Source organism: Eubalaena glacialis, chromosome 7 (assembly GCF_028564815.1).
Source record: "Eubalaena glacialis isolate mEubGla1 chromosome 7, mEubGla1.1.hap2.+ XY, whole genome shotgun sequence".
In the NCBI taxonomy this organism is placed as follows: Eukaryota; Metazoa; Chordata; class Mammalia; order Artiodactyla; family Balaenidae; genus Eubalaena; species Eubalaena glacialis.
This window is the reverse complement of record NC_083722.1, coordinates 89,300,148-89,325,621: the sequence shown is the minus strand read 5'-3', so window position 1 is coordinate 89,325,621 and position 25,474 is coordinate 89,300,148. Positions and strand designations below refer to the sequence as shown.

At 50.5% G+C, this 25,474-nt stretch overlaps 1 protein-coding gene across 1 annotated transcript in view; it reads left to right on the top strand.

Moving 5' to 3' along the window:
- The window catches only part of LRIG1 (leucine rich repeats and immunoglobulin like domains 1), a 119,984-nt gene that overhangs the window by 43,637 nt on the left and 50,873 nt on the right, over positions 1–25,474 (top strand). Inside the window, exon 3 of the mRNA XM_061197124.1 lies at positions 6,036–6,110. Coding sequence (XP_061053107.1) covers positions 6,036–6,110 — 75 coding nt within the window. The remainder of the gene's footprint in view (positions 1–6,035; positions 6,111–25,474) is intronic.

Below are 25,474 nucleotides of genomic sequence, written 5' to 3'. Positions count from 1 at the left end.
CCTCCCCTGAGCTCCTGTTGAATTTAGGGACAGGATGGGCTCCTCACCCACTCCTCTGCGCTCTCTCTCTGCTGTGTGTACCTTCTCTCCTTTCTCCTGCTAATGCACTCAGGAATGTTGACACACGTAGCTGGCCACCGTGCTAAGCCGTCCACTCCTTATGGTCATTCTACCTTTTTGAGACGGTTGGAGGAGCCGAGGCCTGGGAACCTGGCTGCAGTTGCACAGCTAGTACATGGGAGAGCTGGGCCTGCAGTCCTCCGTCTAACTCCTGTCCCAAGCTCTCCATGGCAGCACTGCCTTCCTGGGTGTGGCAGCTGTTAAAGACAGGGATTGCCCTTTATGGGTGCAGTAGGGTGTACTGGGGAAAATGCACACTTGGTAGCAAGCAGACCTGGGTTTGAGTTCTGGTTCTGCCCCTTAGGGGGACTGTGTCCCTGGACAAGTTACTTACCTCTGTGCCTCTTTTCCCTCTTCTGGAACATGGGCATAATGACACGTTATCGAATTATAATAATTATTCATTGGAGCTGGTGTCCAGAGCCTTGCCCATGGGGAGGGCTCCCTGTGTGTTATTTCGCTTCTCTTCTGCTACTTTCAGAAGCACACAGCGCACACCCCTCGCCCCAAGCTCGGTGCCTTGTTAAGAAACAAATCCTTGAGGGCCGATAGGTTGAACCCTTTACCACCGTGACCCCCTCTGGTCCCTGGTGTCACACTGCGGGATGGACGAGACAAATTCCCCGGGGGCCCAGAGCAGTGGAACTTCTCACTGATAAGGATCGGAGCCTTTCCCGAAGGGAATTTTAATACATGACGGAGGCAGAAAGAGGCCGTCAGGAGTGCAGGGTGGGGAAGTGGAGAAGGATATTGAAGAAAAGAAAAAAATCACAGCTGACACACAATTGCTTCTAAATTAACTGGGTCTCCCGGGAGCTGTCAGTTCCCCCTAAACCCTGCACAGCCACTCGAGTCTGGAAAGCTCAGCGCAAGGGGAACCACAGGCTGGCAAAGCAGCAGGCGGTGGTTTAGCAGTGGTTTTATTTTGGAGGCCGGAACCACAGAGCATCGCAGGCCAGTGGGAGAGAGAAAGCGAGCCGTCGGAGGCCCCCAGAGGACGTGAGGACCTCGTGCACCTGCTGCCAAGCCACCTGGCCCTCACTGCCCGCAGCTCCTAGGAAAGCCCACCAGGGAGGGCCTCCAGCCAGCGGGCCTGGACGGCGAGGCTCCGCTATTAATAAGAGGGGCTATTTATACCGGCCTCTTTCAAAACTGCACTCGGATCACGTTACTGCTGCCTGGCCCGGGAATGCTTCATGTGGGTGCTGTCGTGTGCTTTCCAGGGCCGTTGACCTAAAATGTTCCTGAAGGCGGCGAGGAAGGCTGAGTGTGCCCTGCCTCTGGGTATTTATGGCTCACCCTCTGGTGTCCCAGGCTTCTGCTCCCCCCCCCCCCCACCGCCCCCGTGTGTGCGGGTGTGCGGTGTGTTTAAGGGCGGGGTGAAATCCCGAGGGAGTGTCGTGTGAGGCACTGCTTTTTGGCTGTGAATTACCACCACCTGTTAAGCATTTACTATATATCTGGCTCTCTCCTAGGCTGTTAGATTTAATTATTTCAGCCAGATCCTGCCAAAACCCTATGAAGTTGGTGCTCGTACTTTGCACATACTGGGGAGAAGGAAGCTGAGGCACACAGTGAGGTTAAGTGACATGCCGAAGGCCATTCGATTGGTAGGGGTAGGCTCGGGGTTGAATGGACCCGGGTCTGTCTGATGTAAAAATCTGAGCTGTATAATCCCCTCCTAATAACCCCTGCTCTGCTGTGCCGTAACTGGGCCTCAGTTTCTTCTTTTAAGGTGAGGTGATGATTTAGTGCCTTCCTTAAAGGGTTGACATGTCATCCAGTGAGACACGGCACATAAAGCCCTCAGCACAGAGCCTGGCACATAGAAAAGTGTTTGCCCTTATTGTTTATAAGTGCTGACTTCAAGTAACTATATCCTATATCATGATATTAAAATAACTGTATCCGGCCAGCTGGTATACACACTATATCATAAGTCTTGCCAAAGTCGTTATGTAGTCTGCCTTATTCTCAAGTAGCTGAAAACAGTAATAACAGTTATTGATTAAGTGGCCCTGACTCCAAAATAGCGCGCTCCTACCTGCTACTGATGACTTTCTCCTGCTTGAGAAACAAAACAAACTGACTTTCCAACCCCCGGCCCAACTTTGACTGTTATTAATGGCAGCTCCCTTTGTGTTTGGAAACAACCAAACTGCCTACGAATTGGCGGATCGGCTAAATAAATTATGGTTCATTCATACCCTTCATCCCAGCCGAGGAGCGGTCCACCGCTGGTTAAAAGAATTAGGGAGATTTCCAAGATCTATTACTAAGGGAAAAACTGGTACCGAACAGTCTGTATAACACACAAGCATCTGTGTGAAAGAAAAACACGCGTCCATCCCTAGTAGCCGGCAGCCAGAGGAGGCAGACCAAAGGCCTGGAGGGCAAAGAAGCTGTCTGTTTCAATATGTATTCCTGGTGTTCTTTTTTGAAACAGTTTGAAATTTTACTGTGTGCTTATCTCAGCTATTCAGTATATAAATAAATATGGCCAAAAATGTTTTAAAAACCAGAAAGCGCTATAACTCAGAATGACCTGTGGGTTTATTTTTCGTTGTTTCTTGATGCCTAATTCGATTGAGGCAGTCATAGTAATGAAAGTCCTCAGAAACATCCTTTTTTAACATTTTGCATCTTGCAAAATGTAAAAACTTCCTATAAACCAAGTCTAGGACGTAAATGGGAGTTTCAGAGAGAGCTGAGGGGGCCCAGAAGGCTGGGAAAGGCCCACCTCCACATCTGCCCAGGGAGGGCCCCCCGCCCTCCCCCCCATATCTTTTTCACACCTTTTCCAGCTGCAGGGTTGGGCCACAATTCACGGTCTGATGCTCCTGGAGCACTTCTCGGTCCTGAATCATCAGGAAAAGGTTCAGTTATAGAAGCCAGATATTTTAGAAGGATTTTTAGGGCCTCGGATGGAAACAAATTTGGGGGAGAGTCCGAAGGGGGGGAAGATGGCACAGCCCGAGATATTCAGAAGATTTCATCAAACACAATCCTAAATTCCGACAGCGTCTTTACGTGTGGAGAGTGTGCTGAACTTCCCGAGGGCCCTTCCCTGCCCAGCTCTGGCTGTGCTATTTTTGACCGGTCTCTATTTCAGTCTGGCAAGTTGGTCGTGTCTCAGCGCGAGTTGGTCCTCCGTTGCCTTCTGAGGGTAGTGTTCTGGTTTCAACAAGGGACAGAGTGAACCAAGAGAGAGCCAGCAGTGGTGGAGCTGACTTAGATTTACTAGCGGTTCTTTTTAAGTAGAAATGATCCAGAAGTAAGCTAGCCTTGTAGATCTTCTCCTTTGAGCTCCATCTGACCTTTTCATAAATCCAGCAGCCCTGCTGAGATCAGAGCCTGCGATTCCTGCCTCATCCTGTTGACTCCGGGAGGCTGATCCAGACCTAAAATGTCCTGGTTACCCTTCAGCACTGGTCCACGGCACCTGCACACTCTGCCTCCGGCATTTTGGTCAAGATATGAGATATGATGATGATGCCCCTTTTCCTGGTTCATTTATTATTCTGTGAAATTGGGTGGAGCAGTTTGTCATATGTGCAGCAGGGGTGGCCTGAGACCGAGCTCATTCAGCCAGAGTTCCCCTGCAGCGAAGTCCATACTGTTCATTTTGGGTTTAAAATCAAGTCCAATCCTAAGCAACTGCAGTGCAGTTACCATGTCACCCAAGGGATTATGAGCTTTCTGCCTGCTGGCCTTTTCGCTTGTGGCTCTCCTTTGATTTGCAGTTGTACTTTGCTTGGCTTTCCAGGCCTCTCTCTCTCAGTGTCACCCTGGGGTGGTGACTTAAACTGAAATTTAGAGAACTTACCTGTAAGGTAGGGAACAGTACTAGTACCTGGTAGCGAGGTACTCAGAGTTGTAGCGATGCAGTGACATAATACTGTAGAGTTGCTGCTGTCGCTATAAATAAGTAGAGGTAATGGTTAAGAACCTAAACTTTGGGGCTAGACACACAGGGCCACTGCCTTTTACTGCTGGTGACCTTGGTCAAATTACTTAACATCTTAGTGATTCAGTTTCCCCATTGGTACAATGGCATTGTTCATGGGGCCTGCCTTGTAGGGCTCTAAAGACGGGTCAGTATACTGAAAGGCTCTTAGAGTCGTGCCTGGCACATAAAAAGCCCTCAGTAAGTTAGCTGCCGCTATTATTATTATGACCCCCCCCCCCCCGCAACATCTGTGTTGGAGAGTAAATCTGTAAGAAATGAAGAGTTCTTAAGCAAGCTGCCTTCTTGGCAACAAGCCCCTGACCTTAGTTTTCCTTGCTCTGATAAGATCTGAGGCTCTCTTCTAGTAATATGTGCATTTATGGTACCGTGAAGATTTATTAGTAGAGATTCATACTGATGGAGAGTTTTCAGCATCCCTGTACCGAGATAGGAAACGGATCACAGCAGGGGTGGAGAGATAAAAGGTGAAGGAGAAGCAATCTGATTTAGGGGGCAGTCAGATAAGAGACTGTTAAAGTAATTAATTGTCTCCTTCAACACACAAACAAGGGCCCTTTAAGTGGGGAAAGGATTTGCCGCATGATACGGATCTGCTTTCTCTCTGCCAGATGCTTCAGTCATGAAGCTATTGAAACAGACATTCTGTGTCCCTCAGCCCAGTAATTGCCAAGCTTCATCTCTAACTAGCTTTGGCACTGAAGAAGGCAAATGGGATAATTCAAGGCCTTTTCCCTTTTTTTAACCCTATTCATTTCTATAAAAGATGGCAGACAACCAGATTATTCTATTCAAGCAAACGCTAGCTGTAAACTTGTATGAATACAGCTGTCATTTCAGTGGCCTTGTCTTCAAACCATAACAAGATGCTCTATGTAAGACATACCCTCTTCAAAAATGAGAATAAGATAACCCAGCTTTATCCTTGATTCTGCATCTCAGATACAGTTTCTTTCCAGCCCGTCACCCGGCAAAAAGCCTGAGCACTGTGCTTTGGCTTTCTTAAGGATTTTTGCGCTCACTTTGCAAGTCTGATTTTGGATTCTCTTCTCAGATTTGGAAATACATGTCCATGTAAGGAGGCCAGATTCCGGAGCCTCTGGGGGCGGACCAGGCGAGCTGTGTTCTGGTTCTCGGGCTTTCCCTTCCATTAAGAGTCATGAACTATGGAAGTACAGATTTAGAATATTCGAGCGGGAAGGGAGCTTGGGAAGCATCTGTGGTCTGAGGAGGATTTTCCAGTTGTCTGCGTGCAAAAGTGTGTGTGTATATGGATATATTCCTGGGAAACGTGTCTGGAGACTTCAGCAGAGTTCAGAGAAGCTGGAATCTCAAATAGATGAGAATCTCCAAGTCCAGCTCCTTTGCTGTTGTACAGATGAGGCATTGGAGTAATTGGCCCACGTGTCCCAGCTCCAGGAACCCCACGGGAGTGCGCGAGTCTTTGGCGCTGGGTCCGAGCGTGTTGCCCTTTGGTGAGGGCAGAGCCGTGTCAGGGACGTGTACAAAACAACCAGGAGGGGGTGGTCTTTCCTCCCCAGATCCTTTTCTGACTGTTTCAGCCCACAAGGAGCTCTCTCACTGGTGGTCTTGAGGGCGCTGTGGTTCTGCATCATGCACCTTGGCCTGTGTTCGCAGTTCCTTGTCTGTTAGTCTTGATTTCTGAGCTAGATTGGAAGCTCCTAGAGGACGGGAGACATCCCCTGAGTGTCTATTCACAAACTCTGGGTGTGGTAAATAATTGGCTTTTGTGACCTGGCATAAATTCTCTCCCGTTAACAACTTGCTTTTAAATTCTTTATCTTGCATTCAGCATTACAACATAGCAGTCTTCCCATGGCCAACTCAGCACTGTTGGTTTTTTTTTTTATTTCCCTTTTATGTCTGTGATTTCGTACTATTAATTTAAATGATTTAAATGATTCATTTCTTCTTGTTGTCTTTACAGGTACCTCAATAACAACGAGTTGACAGCCATACCGTCACTGGGTGCTGCCTCGTCTCGTATCCGCTCTCTCTTTCTGTAAGTGGTACCATTTGGGGGACCCTGGGCTGTGTGGGGAGGCCGTGGTATCATCTTGCTGACATTTGGTGGCAGGGAAACTCGTGTTCCTGGGCTTACTGGTAAAAAAGGGGCTTTTCTCCATGTAGCTCTCTAATGATTATAACAAATGCCTTGCTTGCTGTTTTGGGGTGTGTAGAATTAAAACCCAGAAGTTTTGCCTCATCTCGAATTTGGGGGGAAATTATCTTTTTAATGCCCAGGGGTACATAGAATTAAATTTCTTTGTCCTAGTGGTTAAGCTGCAATTTGAGTGAATAAACCCAACTTAAAAGAAGCTGTGTGCATGATAAGACAGTAGGTTCATCTTTGTGGCAATGAATTTGGGAATGTGACTCCACTCACTTTCATGGCTTAAAAAAAAAAAAAACACCGGCCTTCTGAAATCAATATAAAAGTAAGGAATTCGTTGTCATGGTCAAGTGTTAGACAACATACAGCCTGTCGATTATTATAGACAACACACTGGAAATGAAAAAGGGTATAAAGAGACTTAAATGAGAAAGAAAGGGAGGTAACTGAGAGTTACCCCACTTCTTCAGCAGTCAGGTGGAGGTGCTTGCTTGTTTAAAACTCGCCCAGAGGTCTTTCCAGATAAACCAGTCATGAGTCCAACAATTTTCTAGACCAGATTTTAGTGACAGCTCCCCCAGCAGAGCGCCTCCCTCTTCACACCTGATTTCCTGTTCCCACTCCAGCCCCACTGGTTTTTATTTGATTTTGATTTTGCTGGTGTTATAACTGGTCTGCTCACCTGTGGGTATCTTTTCTCGACCCTGAGCCAAGCAGAGGGACCTGGTGGGAAGGAGTCATCCGTCTGATGGCTGGTGCAGCTTTCAGATCTCTGGGTTTTGCTGGCCACAGGCCCTGCGTTCTGGAGGTGCCCTGTCCTTGTGAAACATGGTCTCGGGCTCAACCCTTTTCAAGGCACTGTGGGGTAGGGGGCAGGGGGTTAGAATCGTGGCCCAGCCTTGTGTCCCGGACAGATTCATCTCTCTGAACCTCATTTTCCGCATCTGCCGAATGTGTTCTTGGCCTGTTGTACACACAGGGGCAGTGAGCCCCAGGTTCAAGGGGAGTGAGATGTATATGAAGCTCCTACCGTCCTGCACAACCAGAGTAGGTGTTTGACAGATGGCGGCCGGCTGCTGGCTGGTAGCTAGTTGTCACCTGGCCCCTTGGGCCTTGGCATGATCTCACCTTTAAGGCCACAGGGTCTGTGAGTCACTTCTTGTACCTGTGAAATGCTGGTGCGAAGGATGTAGCTCTTTGTCCCAAGATGGACAGTCAAGGATCTGACTTTCTTTTTGTACCCGTTTGGCCTGCGGGGTCTAGCATCTGGAAGGTGGCTCATTGCTAGTTAAATTAAATGAGTCACCCTTACCTGAGGCCAGTTAGGGACATGTCAATCCCTGGTATGTTTATAGAGCAATGCACCGGAAGACGCTTTTAACTCCTTGCTATTTAAAGGACAGTTCTTGGACCAGCAGTGTCCTGTCAGCACTGAGCTCGTTAGAAATGCAGAATCTCAAGTCTCATCCCAGTCCTGCTGAATCAGAAGCTGGCTTCACAAGGTCCCCTGGCCATTTGCCCTCTTGTTCAAGTTTGAGAAGCACTGCTTTCCCTCCCCTTGTTCTTCGCTTGGTTGGGAAGCCAGGGCCAGAGAGAACATCTTTGTGTCACCAGACAGGAAACCAAGGCTGCCTGAGTTCCTGTAAGGTGCAAAATCGAGAGGTGAACCAAAACTGGACACAAACGTTCGTTCACTGCTCCTTTCTCTTCCCCCCTGCACAGCGTGCAGGAGTGTGGCTGGTGACCCGTCCTTGCCCCGAGGGCCTGTGGTGCTCTGAATCAGGCCTTGCTCTGCTGACTAAAAATACATTTCTGTTCCTTGGGCGAAGTGTCAGGAGCAGTGGGGCTGGTTGGCCTTGTTCCTGCTATTCCATTAGACAGCATTAAAATATGTAAAGTAGGAAAGAAAAAAAAAAAAAAAAGACTCCCTCCTGGTTTTGATTCAGTTTGGAAAATGCAGGTTCGTATTGGCAGATACTACCTTTGGCCTGAAGCTGGTCTTCATCTGACTTGGTCAGTGATTTCTCTGAAACTACAGACACTGAAGGGTCTTCATCTTCCTTCTCTGTGAGGGGGCCTGAGCTCTCCAATCTCAGACCCCTGGATCTAGTGCCTGCGGAGTTAGCCTAGCAGCGTGACATTGGGGTAGCAGGATTATAGGTAATTTTGCTCTCATCCTTCATGCCTTCCTGTATTTCCCAAGTGGGTCGTGCAAAGGACAGGGGAGAAAATAGCAGAGCGGGCAACAAATGAACATGATTTTCTCACATCTCCATCCACATGATGATTCCAACGGTCCAGGCTTTGAAGAGCATGTTTTGCTGGTGTGTTTGTGGCTTTTCAGAACCGTAGCGGTAAAAGGCATCACATGTTCAACAGACATTTAGTAGGTACCTTCTGTGCCCGTGCAGTTGGGGCCCAGAGTGACCTCGGAAAGATTTAATGCCATCATGTGGGGGAAGTTCCTGACATGATGTCTGCAAATGTGGTTGGTCAGTTAGCTTAATCAACGTTCACACTGGTAGCCCTTAGTCTCCAGATTCTCCCCTTTGTGGGCAGGAGGAGGATGAGAAAAATAATGAGAATGTGCAAAGGGACCAGATGGCTGAGGCTGTCTGAGTGAGAGGAGCTGGGACAGCTTTCTGGGGACAAGGTTGCGGGCAGGCGGGTCAGGGAACAGGGGGGAACGAGGCATATATCCAGCTCTGTCTCTGATGATGTTGTGACCTGGGACAGGGTGCTTTTTCCTCGTCTGGTGAATGAAGGGGTTGAAACACGTGGTAAAAGTACACTTGCAGCTGGTATATTCCTTCTGTGACTCAGAAACTGAGAGTTGGGGCACTAATGTCACAAAAGAAATACCCCTGTCCTGTAACCACTGTTGCTGCCTTATGTCTTTTAGAAGTAGCAGCTTTGTGGTTTTCAGCTCAGACACCTGTAATTAGGGACTTTTGCCTCTGGATTTTGTTTGCCTGTAGAAGTCGGCTCTTCATCTCTGTGTTTGGTTTCCTGTCTCCCGTGTCCTTGTCAGTAACCCTGGTTCCTCACTCACACGACAGTGCTCTGATCCCCCAGACACCAGTGTCCTGCTGTGCCGAGGTCACACTTGGGAGGGTTGTGTGGGAAAAGGGTTTGTTTCAAGTCCAGCTTTACTATCGGGGCCTCAAAACAGAGTTTTCTAGAGTTTTGGGAACTGGAGTCCTTCAGGAAAATTTCAATTGGTTAATACTTTCTGATTAAAGGAATCAAATTCAATTAAAGTATTTGTCAAAGAGCAGATTTTTATTTGCATCGCGTTCTGCAGATAATGCCAAAGCCATTTGTCCTTAATAACCAAAAAGCATTAAACTCGAGGAAAGCTTTTAATAGGATTGGGTTGGAGCGAGGGAGCTAAATTTGATAAAATAGTTCTCAGAAAAAGAAACAGACTTTTGTTCAACAGGGACAGAATCTGCTGGTAGATTTTCACGTTTGAGATTTTTTTTTTTTCTAGTTCGAAGTCCAGGAAACTCAAGTTACAATTCCCACAGCAACAGTAATTTCGTGTGATGCATAAGATGCATAAGTGACATTTCTGGGGAAGAAAAATTTCCACTTTTCCTATGGTGTTACTGCACTCGTATCATTGAGGAGATTGGTTCCCGTGGAAATGGTTGCGTTTTTTTTTCACTCCTAGGAGTAAAAAGCTTGCTGTAAAATCGACTTTAGTTTTAAACCACAGCAGCTTTGTCTCAGGTGTATTAGCTGTAGCATGTTTCCCATATGGCCCTTGGCTTTGTCCACGTAACTTCTTTTCCAGTTGGTGGTGTGTTTTGGACCCTGTCCCCTACCCATGCCTTGCCGCTCCCTCTCCCCCATCCTGTGGCCTTGATCAGGTAGGAGATCTAGGCTAAGATTCCTTGCATATGATTACCTGTGACTTTGTCATTGTGCTGTTAAAATCCTTAGGTTCTATGTTGCGTTTGAAAACACATCGAAATACCTTTTACTTCGAATCTTCAGGGGGAAAAAAAACTTTTCTGAAAACTATATTTTTTTTATTGAGAGAAAACTAACATAACATAAAACACTGTTTTAACGGATTTAAAGTGTATGGTCAGAAGCTTTTAGTACCTCCTCAGTGCTGTGCACCCCTCAACGCTGTCTAATTTCAGAACGTGTCATCACCCCCAATACAAACCCCCTACCCCCGAAGCCATCACCTCTCTTATCCCCGTCCCCCCAGCTTCCTGGCAACCAGTAATTTGAAAACTCATCTTTTTTTTTTTTCTTTTGAGGAAAGTGTCTTTCTCTCCTGTTAGCAAAGTACCTGGAAGACTTAGAATATGAAAAATTTAAATGAAAACATCAGAGGCAGGTTGAATGACGTAGTTCTGTATTTTGCTGTGACCTCTTAGCTGGAGAAAAACTGATGAAATCAAACGGATGGCGTATTTAGCATCGCTTTATGGTCACTTCCGGAGAATAAAACCTGGAAGGAATGAAACCTGCTGTCCCGTCTGTGACCCCACTGGGAGCCAGTTACGTGGCAGGAGCGGTGGGTGCCGCTGAGGGAGCACGAGGCGAGGCCGGGAGGGTTGGAGGGAGCTCTTCTGGGCTGGGTCTGCTGGGGAAGTAAAATCAATAGCAATATTTAACTCTCCGTGTGCCTAGCACACCCGCTAGAAAAACGGGGCCAGATCAGTCTTCTTTACAGGCTCATTAATGGGAAGATCAATTCACGTTACAGCGTAATTAAAGAGTGAGCCTTCGCAGGAGGCAGTGAGGATCTGGGCAGCCGCTCGGGACTGGGGAGAGGAATCCATTTCCCCGAGGGCCCAGCCAGGGAGAAAGGGGCCCCGAACTCAACTTCAGAAAATTAGGCTGGGCTTCGGGACCCGCGCTGAGACTGTTAATTATCAGGTGAAACTACACTGAGTAATAAATAGTCGCCTAGCATTGCTAAAACTGTGTGTGTGTGTGTGTGTGTGTGTTGTCGTCTTACAAAGTTGAGCGGTAACCTTGGACGGTGGAGCTCTTTACGTCCTGATACAAAGGTGGACCTATGGGGACTACAGGTGTGTGTACAAGGGGAGGTGGACGTCGAAATTCTCCCCAAGGTAAATGATTGTCCGTCCTTCCTGTGGGGGAATTTGCTGGACCATCCACGAATCATCAGGTTAAGAGTGGACTGAATCAAGTTTAATAGAAAATGTGGAAATGGGCAGTTCTTTCCGCATTCTGCTTCTGAGCGGCGTCCTCCAGTAAGAACCCAGCTTAGTCTTGCTGGTGAAGGAAGGCCAGTCGGCTTGGGCGTTGGTGTAAAAGTAAACCCCATCTGGGCCGTTGACATCTTATTCGCTGCAGGCCTTTGGACACACGCTCATCAGGATCGTGGAGTCAGAAGTGACTGAAACGCTTTAGGGAGAAACTGTGAACAAAGCTGTGTTTAAAAGGCCCCAAGTCAACTGTGAATCTCCGTGTTCCCTGAGCAGCCTGTAGCCGGTTCAGATCCCAGATGCTAAAGGGAAGCCAGGACCCTAGTCAGAAAACAGCACAACCGGAAATATATGTAAACCGGGGGCTTCGGTTCCTCTCTTCTGTGTCTTCAGAGACGTGCTCACTTTCTGCCTCGTTTGCCCAGATTTCTGTGGGTGTGAACGGATTCTTTCTTCTGGGTAAAACGTCACACCCGTTCCCTTGGGAGATCATGGCTTCTCTCCATCACCTGTGTGGTTCTCAAACTGGACCACTTACCAGAATCACCTGGAAGGCTCGCTGGGCCACAGGATGGCTGGGCCCCAGCCGCAGTTTCTGATCCAGCAGGTCCGGGTGAGGTGTGACTAAAGAATCTGCTTTGCTCACAAGTTCCTAGGAGATGCTGATGCTACTGGTCTGGGAACCTCCCTCCCTTGGAGAACCGCTACCTGAGCTTCTGTAGTAATGTGGTGGGGGGCAGGGTGGAGTCCTTAGCAACCACGCTGCTGAGCTTTTGGAGGGCAGTAAATTATTCAGACAAATTCCCCTCGTCACCGGTATGGGCACAGGCATTTCTTTGGGACAGTGGGGCTCCAAGCCCTGGTTAAGGTATTTATTTCTGAGCAAAGTGCTGGGGGCAGTGGACACGGAGCGAGCGTGGGCAGCACAGCTCTGTCTCTGGCCGCCAGTTTGAGGCCCACGGCTGTTACCAGTTTGTCTCTGCTTAATTGACTGTTGACTGGCGATCACGCAGGTCTCCCCATCAGACCTTCACGAGTCCCTGGGAGGCAGGGAGCCTCTTCTGGCAGGAGATCTGTACCCATCTCGACGTGCGGGTATCAGCAGCTCTGCTTACAGCTGTGCCTCCCTGCCGGGAGCCGCTTCTAGCACCACTTACCTTTCTGCTGATTATCAGTCACTGTTATCAGATAAAACTTTACCCTCGACTGAGACTTGAAAGGTGCCGCTTTGTTCCAGGCGAAGCATCTGGAAGGTGAGCACAGCCATGCTCGTCTGCCCTGATGGGGGAATCAGAACTCGGGGCCCACACCTGTCCTCCACCCTGCGTCGAGTCGTCTGTGACCCCGATCCTCACCTCCTATTTTCTGGCCTTCTGCCACCGGGAGGCTGTCGTTCGGGTTGTCAGGGAGCACCAGAAATGACAGGAAAGCGGAGGAAGCTGAGATGGGGGCCCAGGGCTCGCGTGCAGGGCCACAGGGAGGTGTGCCAGCGCGTGTTCCACGTGAAGCCCAGGACAGACAAACGCGCCCCACGGGCCAGAGTCTCTGCCCTCAGGGGACTCGCAGTCTAGCTGCAGAGAAGGATGAGTAAACAGGCAGTTGTCATACAAGCCAGGCCTGGGAAGGTCTCAGGGGCTCCTCACCGCCGTCGCTGATGGGGTGCAAGACGGGGAAGGTTCCCAGACGAAGTGACCTTACGTACACCTCCTTTCTGTGCCCCCTGCAAGATGGGGCAGTGAGGTGCTCAGCCAACGCGCTGGCCACTTGGAGGAGCACTGGGAGAAGGGCTCATAGGACGTGGCTGGTTCCCTTTTAAGGCCCGTTTGCTCCCCCGCTCCCCATTTTCCCCTTTGTCAACAGGCAGGCTGCTCTGAAGGGGGCCAGGAAGCTTCTGTTGCAAGGCAGAGCGGGACCCTTGGTTCTCAGACCCGCAGGCTCATCAGACTCTGGGCACCATCAGTGAGCCTCAAAATAGAAAGTTAAACACCCAGGACACAAAGAAAGCAGCTCTGTGTCCCGGAAGCTTCCCAGAACTTCTGTAGTGCGGACTGCCTCTTGCCCCGAGTCTCAGGGAGCCTTTCGCTGGGAAAGGAACCGCTGAGGCCTCCGCGGCGAGCTTGCCAAATTACACACAGTCCTGACTTGTCATTTTCCTTCTCTCTTTTCTTTCCTTATTTTTTTTTTTTTTCTTTCTTTGAGACTCGGGGTGGTAAGGCAGCCAGATGAGCGGTTCATCTGCAAACCATTTGCTGCGAAAGTGAAGGGAACGCCAGCTGTGGAGTCTGGGGAGCCGAGGGAGGGGCGCGCCCGTGGAATAGGAACTTGGTCACGGAGGTCACTGCCTTTTTTGGGAACTCGGTAGCTTAGGGTCTGTCCTTGAGAGTTGGCCTTTGTTGTGTGTTTGGTTTTTTTCTTCCCCTTCTCTGTCTCATTTTTTCTGATGACCGTGTAAGTTTTAAATAGAGTCCAAGACCCAGTGGGAATGGGGATGCTGGTGCAGCATGGATGGTCTTGGAGGGAAGTACCTCCTTCCAGCAGTGGGTGCTGAAAGCACGGCAGGGCCGTGTGACCCGGCAGCGCGGGGAAGGGAAGCGGAGCTGCTTTGTCCATTGCACAATCTCCCGTGTGAAAGGAGCTGGCCCCCGCCCACATCCACAGCCTCCTTCCAGCCAGGCCGTTTCCTCCCCCTCCTCCTGCACTCCCACTTCCTGCAGGTGGCTTCTGTAATCCACTTACCCCGGGGGAAGCTTCGCCAGCGTGTGCACCTAATCCGAAAATGGCCAGCTCGACTTTGACCCCCGTGGTGACCTTGCAGAGAAGGCCAGGCCAATTGTGTCTGCTCACACCTGGGAGCCATTTTCAGCTTTTACAGCCCAAGTGGAAGAAATGTGTTTGTATTTATGCCAGCCCTTCCTTTCATAAGGCCTGTCGTCGTTGGGAAATAGGGAGGGAATATTAGATTCCCCCTGCCTGTTCAAAGGCAAGGGTTTTGAGAGACAGGTTAGTTTACCCAGTGAATTAAGTCGAGTCGTGCGAAGTGGCCAGATTTTCTAGTTCAGACACGGTCAGAACATCAGCAGTCTCATCATGGTTCAGCCTCTTGAGATGGAAAATTGCAACGGTCACTGTATGTGGTACACAGTCGTTGTCAGGCATTGCTCTGTGTGCCTCCCCAGGCCTCCCCTCATTATATTGCCTCTGCAGCCCTAGGAGGCACAGGGTCTGTTGTTACGCACTTTTTACAGATGACATGCCTGAGGCACAGAGAGGGCAAGACACTTCTCTGAGGTCACACAGGAAGTGGTAGAGGTGAGTCTTGGCGTCATTTCTCTGCACCTCTGGGGTTTGTGTGCTCACTGTACACAGGGAAATGTGTGGTCTGCGGGCCTGGGAGGGTCTTGTCATTTCACGTGCTGACATATCAAATTGTGTTAAGAGGGGTGCACCTCGGGACTGCGGCCAGTAGGCTCTGGTGTGGATGAGAGGCTGCGCCCCACGCATGGGCGTCTCTTCAAGTCGTGTGCCTGCCTCAGAACGTTGGGCAGCCCTCAGTATGATTTTCATTAACTGATGCAGAGTGACGGGAAGTCCTCCTGCCCTGAAGATTAGCCTGACCCTCCCCTCACCCCCCAAACACACCCCCAGGTGGGCTATTCTGACTGGTTCTGGTCGCCCGTCTTGTAAGGGTGCAGAGAGGCAGACTCGCCTTGCTGTCAGGTCTCTGCAGCGCCCAGGCCTGTTCAGTTGTGCCAGCAGCTCTTCAGACAGTGGCCCTCTGCCCTCCAACACATCACTTCGAGGCGAATTCCTCCGCAGTTTCCTCACTTCCTGGACGCCTTTCAAACCCAAACGGCTGAAATAAAGGTGCCGATTTGTAGTTCTTTCTTCCCAACCCCTTCAACCAGGAGAGGGAAATGTGTGCTGCCAAGGATGGCAGGGCTGTGGGATGCAGCCAGGTGGCACTCCCGGGGTGTCCTCTCGGGGGACTGCTGGTCTCTGCTCAGCTGTATGGCTGTAGGGTCTTCGGGGGCAGAGAAGCTCTTCATCAGTGGGGAGGGCTAGGAGAGGCGGGCTGCTGTGAATCAGTTTGTAAAGACCGGGGCTCCTTCCCCAAGTAATATAGGGAGAAGGCAGGTGCCAGTGGATGCCTTCACCTTACAGTGTGTCCGACATCATAAGGGCCGTATAGAGGGGGCAGTTCTGCACAGTGGTTAAGAGAAGGCCCTGGATCTTCTGCATCTGGATGTGAGTCCTGCCTCCATCGCCTGTGCTGGTTCTCTTGGGCCTCAGTTGGCTCCACTCGTGCAATGATGTCGGCTGTGAGGATCCACTAAATACTGCGTGTCTCAGTACAGGGTCTGGTGTCTACTGAAAGCGCACTAGGTTGGAGACACTGTTTTATCCCTGACCCATCAAGGGCCTTCTGGGCATGGATGGAGCTGGCCCTGCTTTTGGCTGCTGTGTTCCAAGGAGCGTTGGTGGGTATTCTCCACGCTGAACCGGAAGGCCTGGTGTCGGAAGCGGGGGTAGAGGCTCTTCACGTCTCCTGAAAATGGACTCTGCTTGCAGACACCTGTTGTGGTGTGGCTCGCTCTCTTGTGATAGACAAATACTCTCCATCCTTGTGTGTGTGTATGTATGTGTGTGTGTGTGTGATTTAGCTTAGCTTTCTCGTGTATTAATTCCCGCTATGGGAACTGTTGTGTGCACCAGGAGAGTTGATTTCCCTCCTCTTTTCTCATCGCCCGTTCCTCTACCTGGGATAGGTGCAGCAAGCAGCAAAGCACTCTGCAAATATCTTAGCAGTGGCTCCCATCCTTGGCTACACAGTAGAAGGACCTGGGGAACTTGAACAAACCTAGAAGCCCAGGCCGCATCCCAAGGCGGGTTAAAGGAAAACCTTGGGGCTGGGGGGCTGTTGGGGGAGGGACATAGGTGTTTTTTGTTTTTTGTTTTTTTTAAGCTCACCAGTTCCTTTCAACATGCAGGCAAAAATTTTAATGAGCCACAGCTGGGCACTTGCAAGTGAAAGGTTTTGTCCCCTTCTCTCCTTTCCTCTGATACCTGTCAGTTAAAATACTCAGGCTCCCCTGCCTTCTTGACTTTCACACCTTCTTTTTTCTTTCTTTCTTTTTCTCTCCAAGTAGAGGAAAAATAAATACTAAGGCTGACCTTTAATTTGGCGCTTATGATTCTCGGGGGGGTCCCTATGAAAGGTTTTAGTTACCTCTTTTACCACTGATTTAATGGGAAGATACTGCGAAGTTAGCCATTCAAAATGACTAAGAGATGCTTTTGGCTTTGTCGTGTGTGGGGCAGCGTGTTTGGCCTGGTGAGGCATGACCACCTCGTTTGGTGATCACAGAACTTGATTGTGGATTTGCCGCCTAAACTGGGGTATCTTCTTCCCCTGAAAGGCAGACCACCCATCTCTCACTTGCATTCTGCCTGTAAATCAGAGAAGAAGCATTATGATGGTGGGGGAAGAAAACCCTCTTTATAGTAAAACAATAGGCAAAACTTACATCAGACTCTTTAAAAACCTTTTTCTTTATAATTCCGAAAGTAAGGCTTTGCTCTTCTTAAAAACAAAAAGAATACGTAAATATAAGCTATAGAAAGTGAAGCTTTCCCTCTAATCCCACCCAAAAGCTGTGTTGTAATACAGCAAAATTCTAGTGCTGACATTCAGTTTGGATAATTATCTGTTGGTATTTTGTGAGGGTTGTTTTGGAATTGGCCCCTTTGACAAGGCCCCTTCGACAAGTCACAAAGAGTAACTAGAATTTTGGAAATAAGGGGAAAAATTCCCTTGGACTTTTTGGGAATGTGACGTTTTCTCCAAATCAAGTGTGATTCTTTTTTGTATGTGGAAAAACAGTGTTTATCAGCACGCAGAGTGAAGTTTTTCTGCCTCGTAATTGTTTGATTTTGGGAATCCGTGTGAGGACTGGCCATTCCAGGGGCTCCCTCTCCTCCTGGCCTTGCCGACAGCAGTGATAAACCCTTTCACCACCCGAGGCTCCTTATAGGCCAGGCCGGCCCCTGCCTGCCTCCCTCATTCTCTAGTGTGTGTTAACAAGAGCCATGATTTGGGGATGCTCCAGCAATTATGTGGTTCCAAATAGCCACACGCCTGTGGTTCTCACGCCTGTCTTCACTTTCCCCCGTTCCTTGAAAAACAGTTGTAGCTCCTGGGAGGCTCAGTAAATTGTCCAGGGAGAGGGATTCAGAAAGCAAAGTGCTGGGCTTCCCTTGTGGCACAGTGGTTAAGAATCCGCCTGCCAACGTAGGGGACACGGGTTCAAGCCCTGGTCCAGGAAGATCCCACATGCCGCGGAGCAACTAAGCCCGTGCACCACAACTACTGAGCCTGCGCTCTAGAGCCCGCGAGCCGCAACTACTGAAGTCCGTGCACCTAGAGCCCGTGCTCCGCAACAAGAGACGCCACCGCAATGAGAAGCCCGCGCACCGCAACGAAGAGTAGCCCCCACTCGCCGCAACTAGAGAAAGCCTGTGTGCAGCAGCGAAGACCCAACACAGCCAAAAATAAATGAATAAAATAAAATAAAAAAGAAGCAAAGTGCTGCTGTGCATTGTGGGTACCATCAGACCTTGAGGCCAAGGTTCATCTTGTCCCTGCCTGGGTGGTCCCATGGGTCACCTTGGGGAAGAGAAAGCACATTGGTGAGGACCCTGCCTGCTTCTCATGCAGCTGCTCCTTTATGGGCATTTGAGCAGAGAATATTGGTCCAGTCTCTGTTCACCTCCAGCTGGACATGGGGTGGACACGGGGTGTTAGGGTGACTTCTGTGCTGGCAGGAAAACCCCCCTACACCATTCTCTTGTCAGGACGTCACCCAACAAGGTGCTTCCTACCTCTTGAACTCAGAATGCAAGCCGTTCTCAGCGAAGTGGGTGCTGGCGCCCGAGGAATGGGGAGGAACCATCCCTCCCGTGAACTTGGCCTCCCCCTCGGCTTCTAGCCCTGCCTCTGCCAGACATACCCCTACAGGGTATTTCACGAGTCACCTCTCCACTTTGGGTTTCTGTTGCCTCAGCTGTAAGGAAAGGTCCTGGTCCCATATCAGCCACACTTAACCAGGGTCAAGGATACACACGGCTACTTCCTCTCCTGCAGGCCTGGGGTGGCACCTGGGCTGTGTGTTCTCTGGAACAAACGTCCATCTCTAGTTGAGAATGTCTCTCATGGGTTCCTGGTAGAGGCTCAGATGCTTGTGAGTTCTGTCTAGTGGGCCCACTGAGCACCCGTGTTGAGAAGCTGCTTAATTAGCATCCTAGCTCGCCCTGGCTACTGCCAAACCTGAGACCCACACCTTGTTTCTGAAGGGGTCCTCACAGCCTTGGCTCCAGTGGCGTGCAGACTTGGTCCTTCTCTCCCTCTCCATCCTCCCTCCCATGTAACCCCCGTAGAACTCTACCCTCGTCGCCTGCCACTCCACACATACCACCCAGTGGGGTGCCTGCCTTGTGGTGGCCCCGCAGTCAGTATTTGGTGAAGAAATGAAGGAAGGAGCCCTGTGGCTTCCGTGTCACCTAAGGAATAAAGTCTTGGGCTCTTTCAGAGTTGGCCCCTGGTTCCCTTTCTTCCCGGCATCTCCCCACTTCCTGCCTCGAGCTTTACATCAAGCTGCTCGTGATGGGAGCCCACACAGACCGGGGCTCTGATTCCAGGCCTTGTTCATGTTGTCACCTCTGTCTGGAATGGCTGTCCCTCCCCCAGCCTCCTCCTCCACAGCACTGTGGCCCCATCTGTTAGTGTGCCCCTGACATCTGTGTCTTTCTGTGTCTCCAGGGTGTGTTTTTTGGGAATCGGGGGATGGGGAAAGGGGGTCGACCATACTACAGTCAAGTTTACCTTTTTCTTACAGCAGCTGCACCTAACAGGCACCCCATACACGCTTGGCTGAATAAATAAACGAAGGACTAAATGAATGGCTTAGTCGAAGAATGAGGCACTGTGAAGCATAGGGCAGATACTGGATAGTTTTAGACATTTATCGTCAAGGTGAAGGGACTCATTTGGGACAAGTAATAACAGAAATGGTCTGTTGTGGCTTCCTAGAGGGCCTGGCTCTTTTCAGCCAAGAGAGAGGACTCGCTTTCCTTGATTTATTGAAAATCTGGGCAGATGTTATAGGAGGGAAAGTCGTTGTAGAAACTACCCCGTGGAAGGCAGCGTGGCTTAGGGGAGGTGTGCGGGGCCCGGGGTCCCATTGTCCAGGTTTGAATCCTTATCCTGTTGCTTTCTAGTAGCAGCTTTGCAAGCCTCGGTTTGCTTAGATGTGAAACTGTCCTTAAACTGGCGTGGGTGTGTCAGGAGAAGGGCTCTCCTGGTCTCTGCTCACCTGTGAGAGGCCAACAGGTAGATTGGGGAACAGGCTTTTTCCAAAGTGAAGGCGGAGAATCACTGCGGATCCCTCTATGCATCCAGCCCATCCTGACTACTTCTGTGTAGTCAGGAAGTTCAGAAAACCCAGAGCTAAAGGTAAGCAGCCTTCTTTGCTACAGGATATGTAGCACCTTTAGTAAAGAGGGGGGTGCATTGTGGTGTCTCCCACATAAAATGAGCCTACCTGGACCCCTCTTCTATGAGACCCTAACAATTGCTTCATGAAGAAGGGGGTCTTGTGGTCATGTAAGTTTAGCAAATGCAGAATCGAGCAGAATGAAAAGGTACTTTTCTTGGACCTGCTTTGGGAGTCTGCCAGGGCTGACAAGGGAGGAATATATGCGGCTGTTCCAGAGCCTTTTCGTGGAAACTCCTCCCAAGGCTGGTGTTCCAGGGATGGTGTTCTGAGAACCCCATGTCTGGCAGTGCAGGCCTGACCTTTGTGCACCACCATCTAAGTCTAGACGCCCAGGAGGCCCTCCTACTTGGCCACGTAGTGCTGGGGTTCAGCTGAGTTACAGGACACAGAACCCAGCAGTAACTCCTGATACATCACCACTGGTGGCCACTGGTCTTCCAATCAGCTTAATCAGCTACACCTTTCTCACCGAGTCCAACCATCCCCCCCCCCCAATTCCTTCCTCATCAGTAGAAAGTAATTAAACGGTTCATGCCTATCCCTAGATTTCAGAACTTTCACAAAGCACAGTAGTATTTGGTGCTTGGCCCTTGGAACTGAGTCGTACTGGGTAGATTTCTGCTGGAGACCCAGTGAGGTAGCAGGTTGGCTGGCTGATTGCACCATGCATTCCACCAGCACTTCTGTCTGATTCCACTGTGAATGTCTTGCTATGTTTTTTGTTGTTTTAATTAATCTTTTTATTTTGAGCTCATGGTGGATTCTCGTGCTGTTGTAAAAAATAACGTAGAAAGATCCTCGTATACCCTTAACCCAGTTTTCCCCGATGACAACCTCTTGCAAAATTTCATACAACCAGGATGTTCACATCAGTACAGTCAAGGTAAAGAATATTTCCATCCCCACAAGGATCCCTTGTGTTGCCTTACACCCACACCCTTTTACTTCCTTCCCTCACGCCCTTGGCAATCTCCAGTATGTTCTCCATATGTATAATTTTTCATTTAAGGAATGTTATATAAGTGGCTTCATACAGCATCTCACCTTTGCAGACTGGCTTTTTTTCATTCAGTATAATTCCTTGGAGGTGCATCTAGGTTGTTGTGTGTATCAATAGTTCATTCCTTTTTACTGCTGAGTAGTATCCATGGTATGAAGAGACCACAGTTTGTTTAACCATGCCCCTCTTGAGGGACATCTGGGGTGTTTGCAGATTTGGGCTAATATGAATAAAACTGCTGTGAGCATTTTCGTGTGAACATAAATTTTCCGTTTCTCTGGGAGAAATGCCCTAGGGGGTAACTGCTGCATTGTATGGTAGTTGTATGTTCAGATTTTTTAAGAAAGTGCCATAGTTTTCCAGAGTGGCTGTGCTGTCTTACACTCCTGCCAGCAATGCATGAGCAGTCTGGTTCTCCGCATCATGGCCAGCATTTGGTGGTGTCAGTATTTTTTATTTTAGCCATTCGGTAGGTGTGTATTGATATTTCTTGGTGGTTTTAATTTGCACTTCCCTAATGGCTAATGATGTTGAACATCATTTCATGTGCTTATTTGCCATCTGTAATTCTTTTTGGAATAATATCTGTTCATGTCTTGTGCCCATTTTCTAACCGGATTGTTTGGGGTGTTTTTGCCGTTGAGTTTTGAGTGTTCTTTATATATTCTAGATACTAGTTCTTTGTTGGATATGTGGTCTGAAAATATTTTCTCCCAGTCTGTAGTTTGCCTTTTCATCTTAATAGGATCTTTCCCGGAGCAAATGTTTTTAATTTTGGTGCAAGTCCAATGTGTTAATCTTTCCATTTATGGATTGTGCCCGTAGGGTCAGATCTATCTGGCCCGAAACATAGATTTCTCCTATGTTTTTTTCTAAAAGTCATTAGTTTACGTTTGACATTTAGGTTCATGATGATACGTATTTTAATTATTTTTATTTATTTATTTATTTGGCTGCGTTGGGTCTTCGTTGCTGCGCGCGGTCTTTCTCTAGTTGCGGCAAGTGGGGGCTTCTCTTGTTGCGGAGCACGGGCTCTAGGCGTGTGGGCTTCAGTAGTTGTGGCACGCGGGCTCAGTAGTTGTGGCTCACAGGCTCCGGAGCGCAGGCTCAGTAGTTGTGGCGCACGGGCTTAATTGCTCCGCAGCATGTGGGATCTTCCCGGACCAGGGCTCGAACCCGTGTCCCCTGCATTGGCAGGCAGATTCTCAACCACTGCACCACTAGGGAAGCCCTGCAAAATGACAGAGGTTCGGCGCTGTTTGAAGGTTTTCTCCGACGGCATGGCGTGGCAAGCTGGGCGGGGCGGCACGGTGCAGCTCCAGGCGGTGGCCGCGACAGCCGATACGTATTTTAAAACCTGAAACAGAGGTGAAAATCGAAGCTTGTTGTTTCATGAAAGGAGCAGAGCAAGAGTTGGCTCCTGTAGAAACTCAGAACAGGCAAGACAAGAGGATGGCGTGGTTCCGGGGTGGAGAAGAGCGGTGCTGGAGTCGGTGCCGCTTTGATGTTGCAGCGGGTCTTATCATCTCAGGGTGGATAAGAAGGGCTGCATTAGAGGGCCGACTCCTTAATCCCGCCCATGCATATCCTTAACCCTCCCAGAGTGCAGTCAGGTCGTATGCTGAAGGCTTGGGAAATTGCGTGATAAGAGATACCCTGAATCCTATGATCGGGAGATCAGAAGTCTTCCAGATGGGGCAGGAAGCAGGCCTGGTTTTATTTTAAAGGCATGTCAGTGGTATCACTCCCCAGAGGCGGGGAGGATCTTGGCTTGGAGGCTGCAGCCAAGTGCTGAAACAGCTTCCTCCACGCTGGAGCTCCAGAGCTGCCGGGAAGCTGGCAGGCGAGCCGGGGAACATGCTGGCAGTGGCTGGCAGGGGGGGGCAGTTTCGGGAGCGCCCCAGCACCCCCAGTCCCGTCTCTGTCCTCGTAGCCACAGGCCGTCTCCAGAGAGGAGCGCAGCCGGGAGCCAGAGGACACCTGGGCTCGCATGCTGTTTAGCTGGGTGACCCCAGAGTAGCGTCTTACCCTCTCTGAATCTGGCTGAGCGGTGCCTCTGTGGCGTGGTGTGGAGCAGAGGGTGAGCACGTTTTTTCTGCTCCCTGAAAAGTGCCCAGTTGAGTCTTGTCATACTTACTGCCTGAGGATAGAAGAGCCACTCTGACGCTGCTATTTAGGGCCCGCGCCCGTCATCTTAAATATAAATAGCGAGAGGTCTGGCCGGGCCCTGCAGCAACTGTGCACTGACGCGCTGTGGGCCGAGGGTCCGGGAGGCCCACGTGTGCGTGTGGAAGGGCGGGGGGTGGCAGGATGTGCCCTTCCTGCATCTGCAGGCGGGTCCTGCCTCCCTTCGGGTCACAGGATCGGGGGGCGGCCCTGGTGGATGCTGAGAAGAGGTGGGAGACACAGGGTACTGTCCGGAGAAGCCCTCTTCCCCGGGGGTGGTTCTGCCCGCTTCTGTTCCGCGCAGGAGTGTGCGATGAGGATTCATGCCTGGGCTGCAGTCCCAGCTGCGCTGCTTCCTGCTGGGTAACCTTCCTACAGCTCACCAGCCCCGCCTGTAAGATGGGGATGGTTACAGTATCCGCCCCTCGGGTCGTCATGGGGCTTAAACGAGCTGAACCAGAGCCTGGTACCTAGTAAGCACGAACTACGAAACGCGCGATTTGTTAGTCCTAGTCTGGCTCCTGTATCTCCCGAGAAGTGTGCGCCCCCTCAGTGGCTAAGCAGCAAGGGCCAGCTTCCTGCGAGGGTCCGCGGCCCTGTGCAGTCGACTCTAGCATTGGACCCGTTCCCTGGAGGCTGCAGAGGCCCCCAGGACTCACAGCAGGCCTGGAGCAGGCTGTGTGCTCGAGCATGCTGGGGTTCGGGGGGCTCCAGAGGAGACTCTGGAACTGGCGTCATCCCTAGCTAGATGAAGGGTGCCTGATGAACGAGGGGAGGAACTCTTGAGTGGTGGCCCTGGGGCTCCTCCCTGCTGGCACCCTTTGAAGAAAGGCCGCTCGCTGCTCCTTAGGTGGGCCTCTCAGCTGTGCCCCACCCCAGGGCCCTCCGCCTCGGGGCTGTCAGGCAGGCCAGGTGTTTGTACACTTAAGGATCAGGTCCCAAAGTTCAGTGTCTAAGGTCGAGTTAACAGCTTTGTAAAGTATCTATTTAATTTATTTACGTAATTGATAAGCACATTAAAAGAATAGGCAAAAGAGAGGGAGGAAATTCCGGCGTCCTCCTGTTCTGTCCCAGAGCTACGAGTTATAGGAGTTAAGTTCTCCCTACCTTTCCTGCCTGTGTGGTTTAGAGAGCGCACATCGGCTCCGCGTCCCACCGTTTGCTTTGGCAGGTGGTGTGGACGGTCTCCTGAGCCCCTGAGTCCTCTGGGCAGCTTGGTGGCCGAGGCTGCAATGCGAGCCCGGCCCTGAGAGGGATGAGGTTAGGTTTCCTTTGGAAATGTTGAGTGGGGCCTCCATGTTGTTTCTGTGTGGTGGTTACATTTTTTTCAAGTCCTGGGTGGTGAGGTCCGTGAGAAGCAAAACCGCCAGGTCTATGAGGAGCTAATGACACAGCCTGTCAGTCTTAGATCCCTGGGTGACCCCCTTGCTCCCCCCAACCCGCCAGCTGCCAACCAGCATTTATGGACCCTGGGGAGGGGTGTTTGCTCTGTGCAGCCCAGCAGCTCGATCATGTCACCCGGCCGGGGGGCTTGCCCACCTAAGCCTCGTTGGTGGAGAGCCATCAGTTAGAGGAGAAGTACCCATCGTAACTTCTTCACGTCCTCCAGGAGGGGCTGTGTGAACACCCCTTGGCTGAGCCTGGCCTTAACAGGTGCTCTGACCACCTGGTTCCTGATCGCTGCCGTCTCTCCATCTTTCCCACCTTTCTTTGCCGGGAGTGGTGGCTCATCCCCTCGAATCTGGGAGAGTCTGTGCCTCTAGCTCTTGGATAGGCTTGCTGCTGGCCTTCCCTGCAGAGCCGCCCTGAAAATTGTAATGAGAAACGGGCAAGTCAAGTTCAGCCATGGGCTCCCTACTGGTACCAGGGTGTGTGGTTCCACGTGATGCGGCCTGACAGCTGGGCTCCCCCCCATCCCCCCGAGGTGCAGAGGATCACACCTACGTGGTAGGGTGTTCAGGGAGCAGGTTGCCAGGGCGAGGGGAGAAAAGGAGAAAAAAAGGGCTGGATTAACTCATTTAAGGGAAGATAAAGCCGAGAGTGGCCATGTCAGCTTTGACCGGGAGAGAGAAACTCTCCGGGCTTTTCTGACCCGGGATGCCTCTCTGTGGACAGGAGTGCAGATGGAGTGGCTCGCTGTTCCTGACTTAACATCTCCTGGCCCAACTTGGTGCCGCTGTGCCCTGCCCACATGCAGGGCAGGTTACCTCCCCATGGTCACGGAGCTGAGTGCCCAGCCAGCCCTCAGAAGTCCCTGCCAGTGTGAAATGGCACAGCCCTTCTCCCTGGGGAGCGCAGTCCAGACGTGGCTCAAAAGGGCTTCCTCGGGTCAGCGTG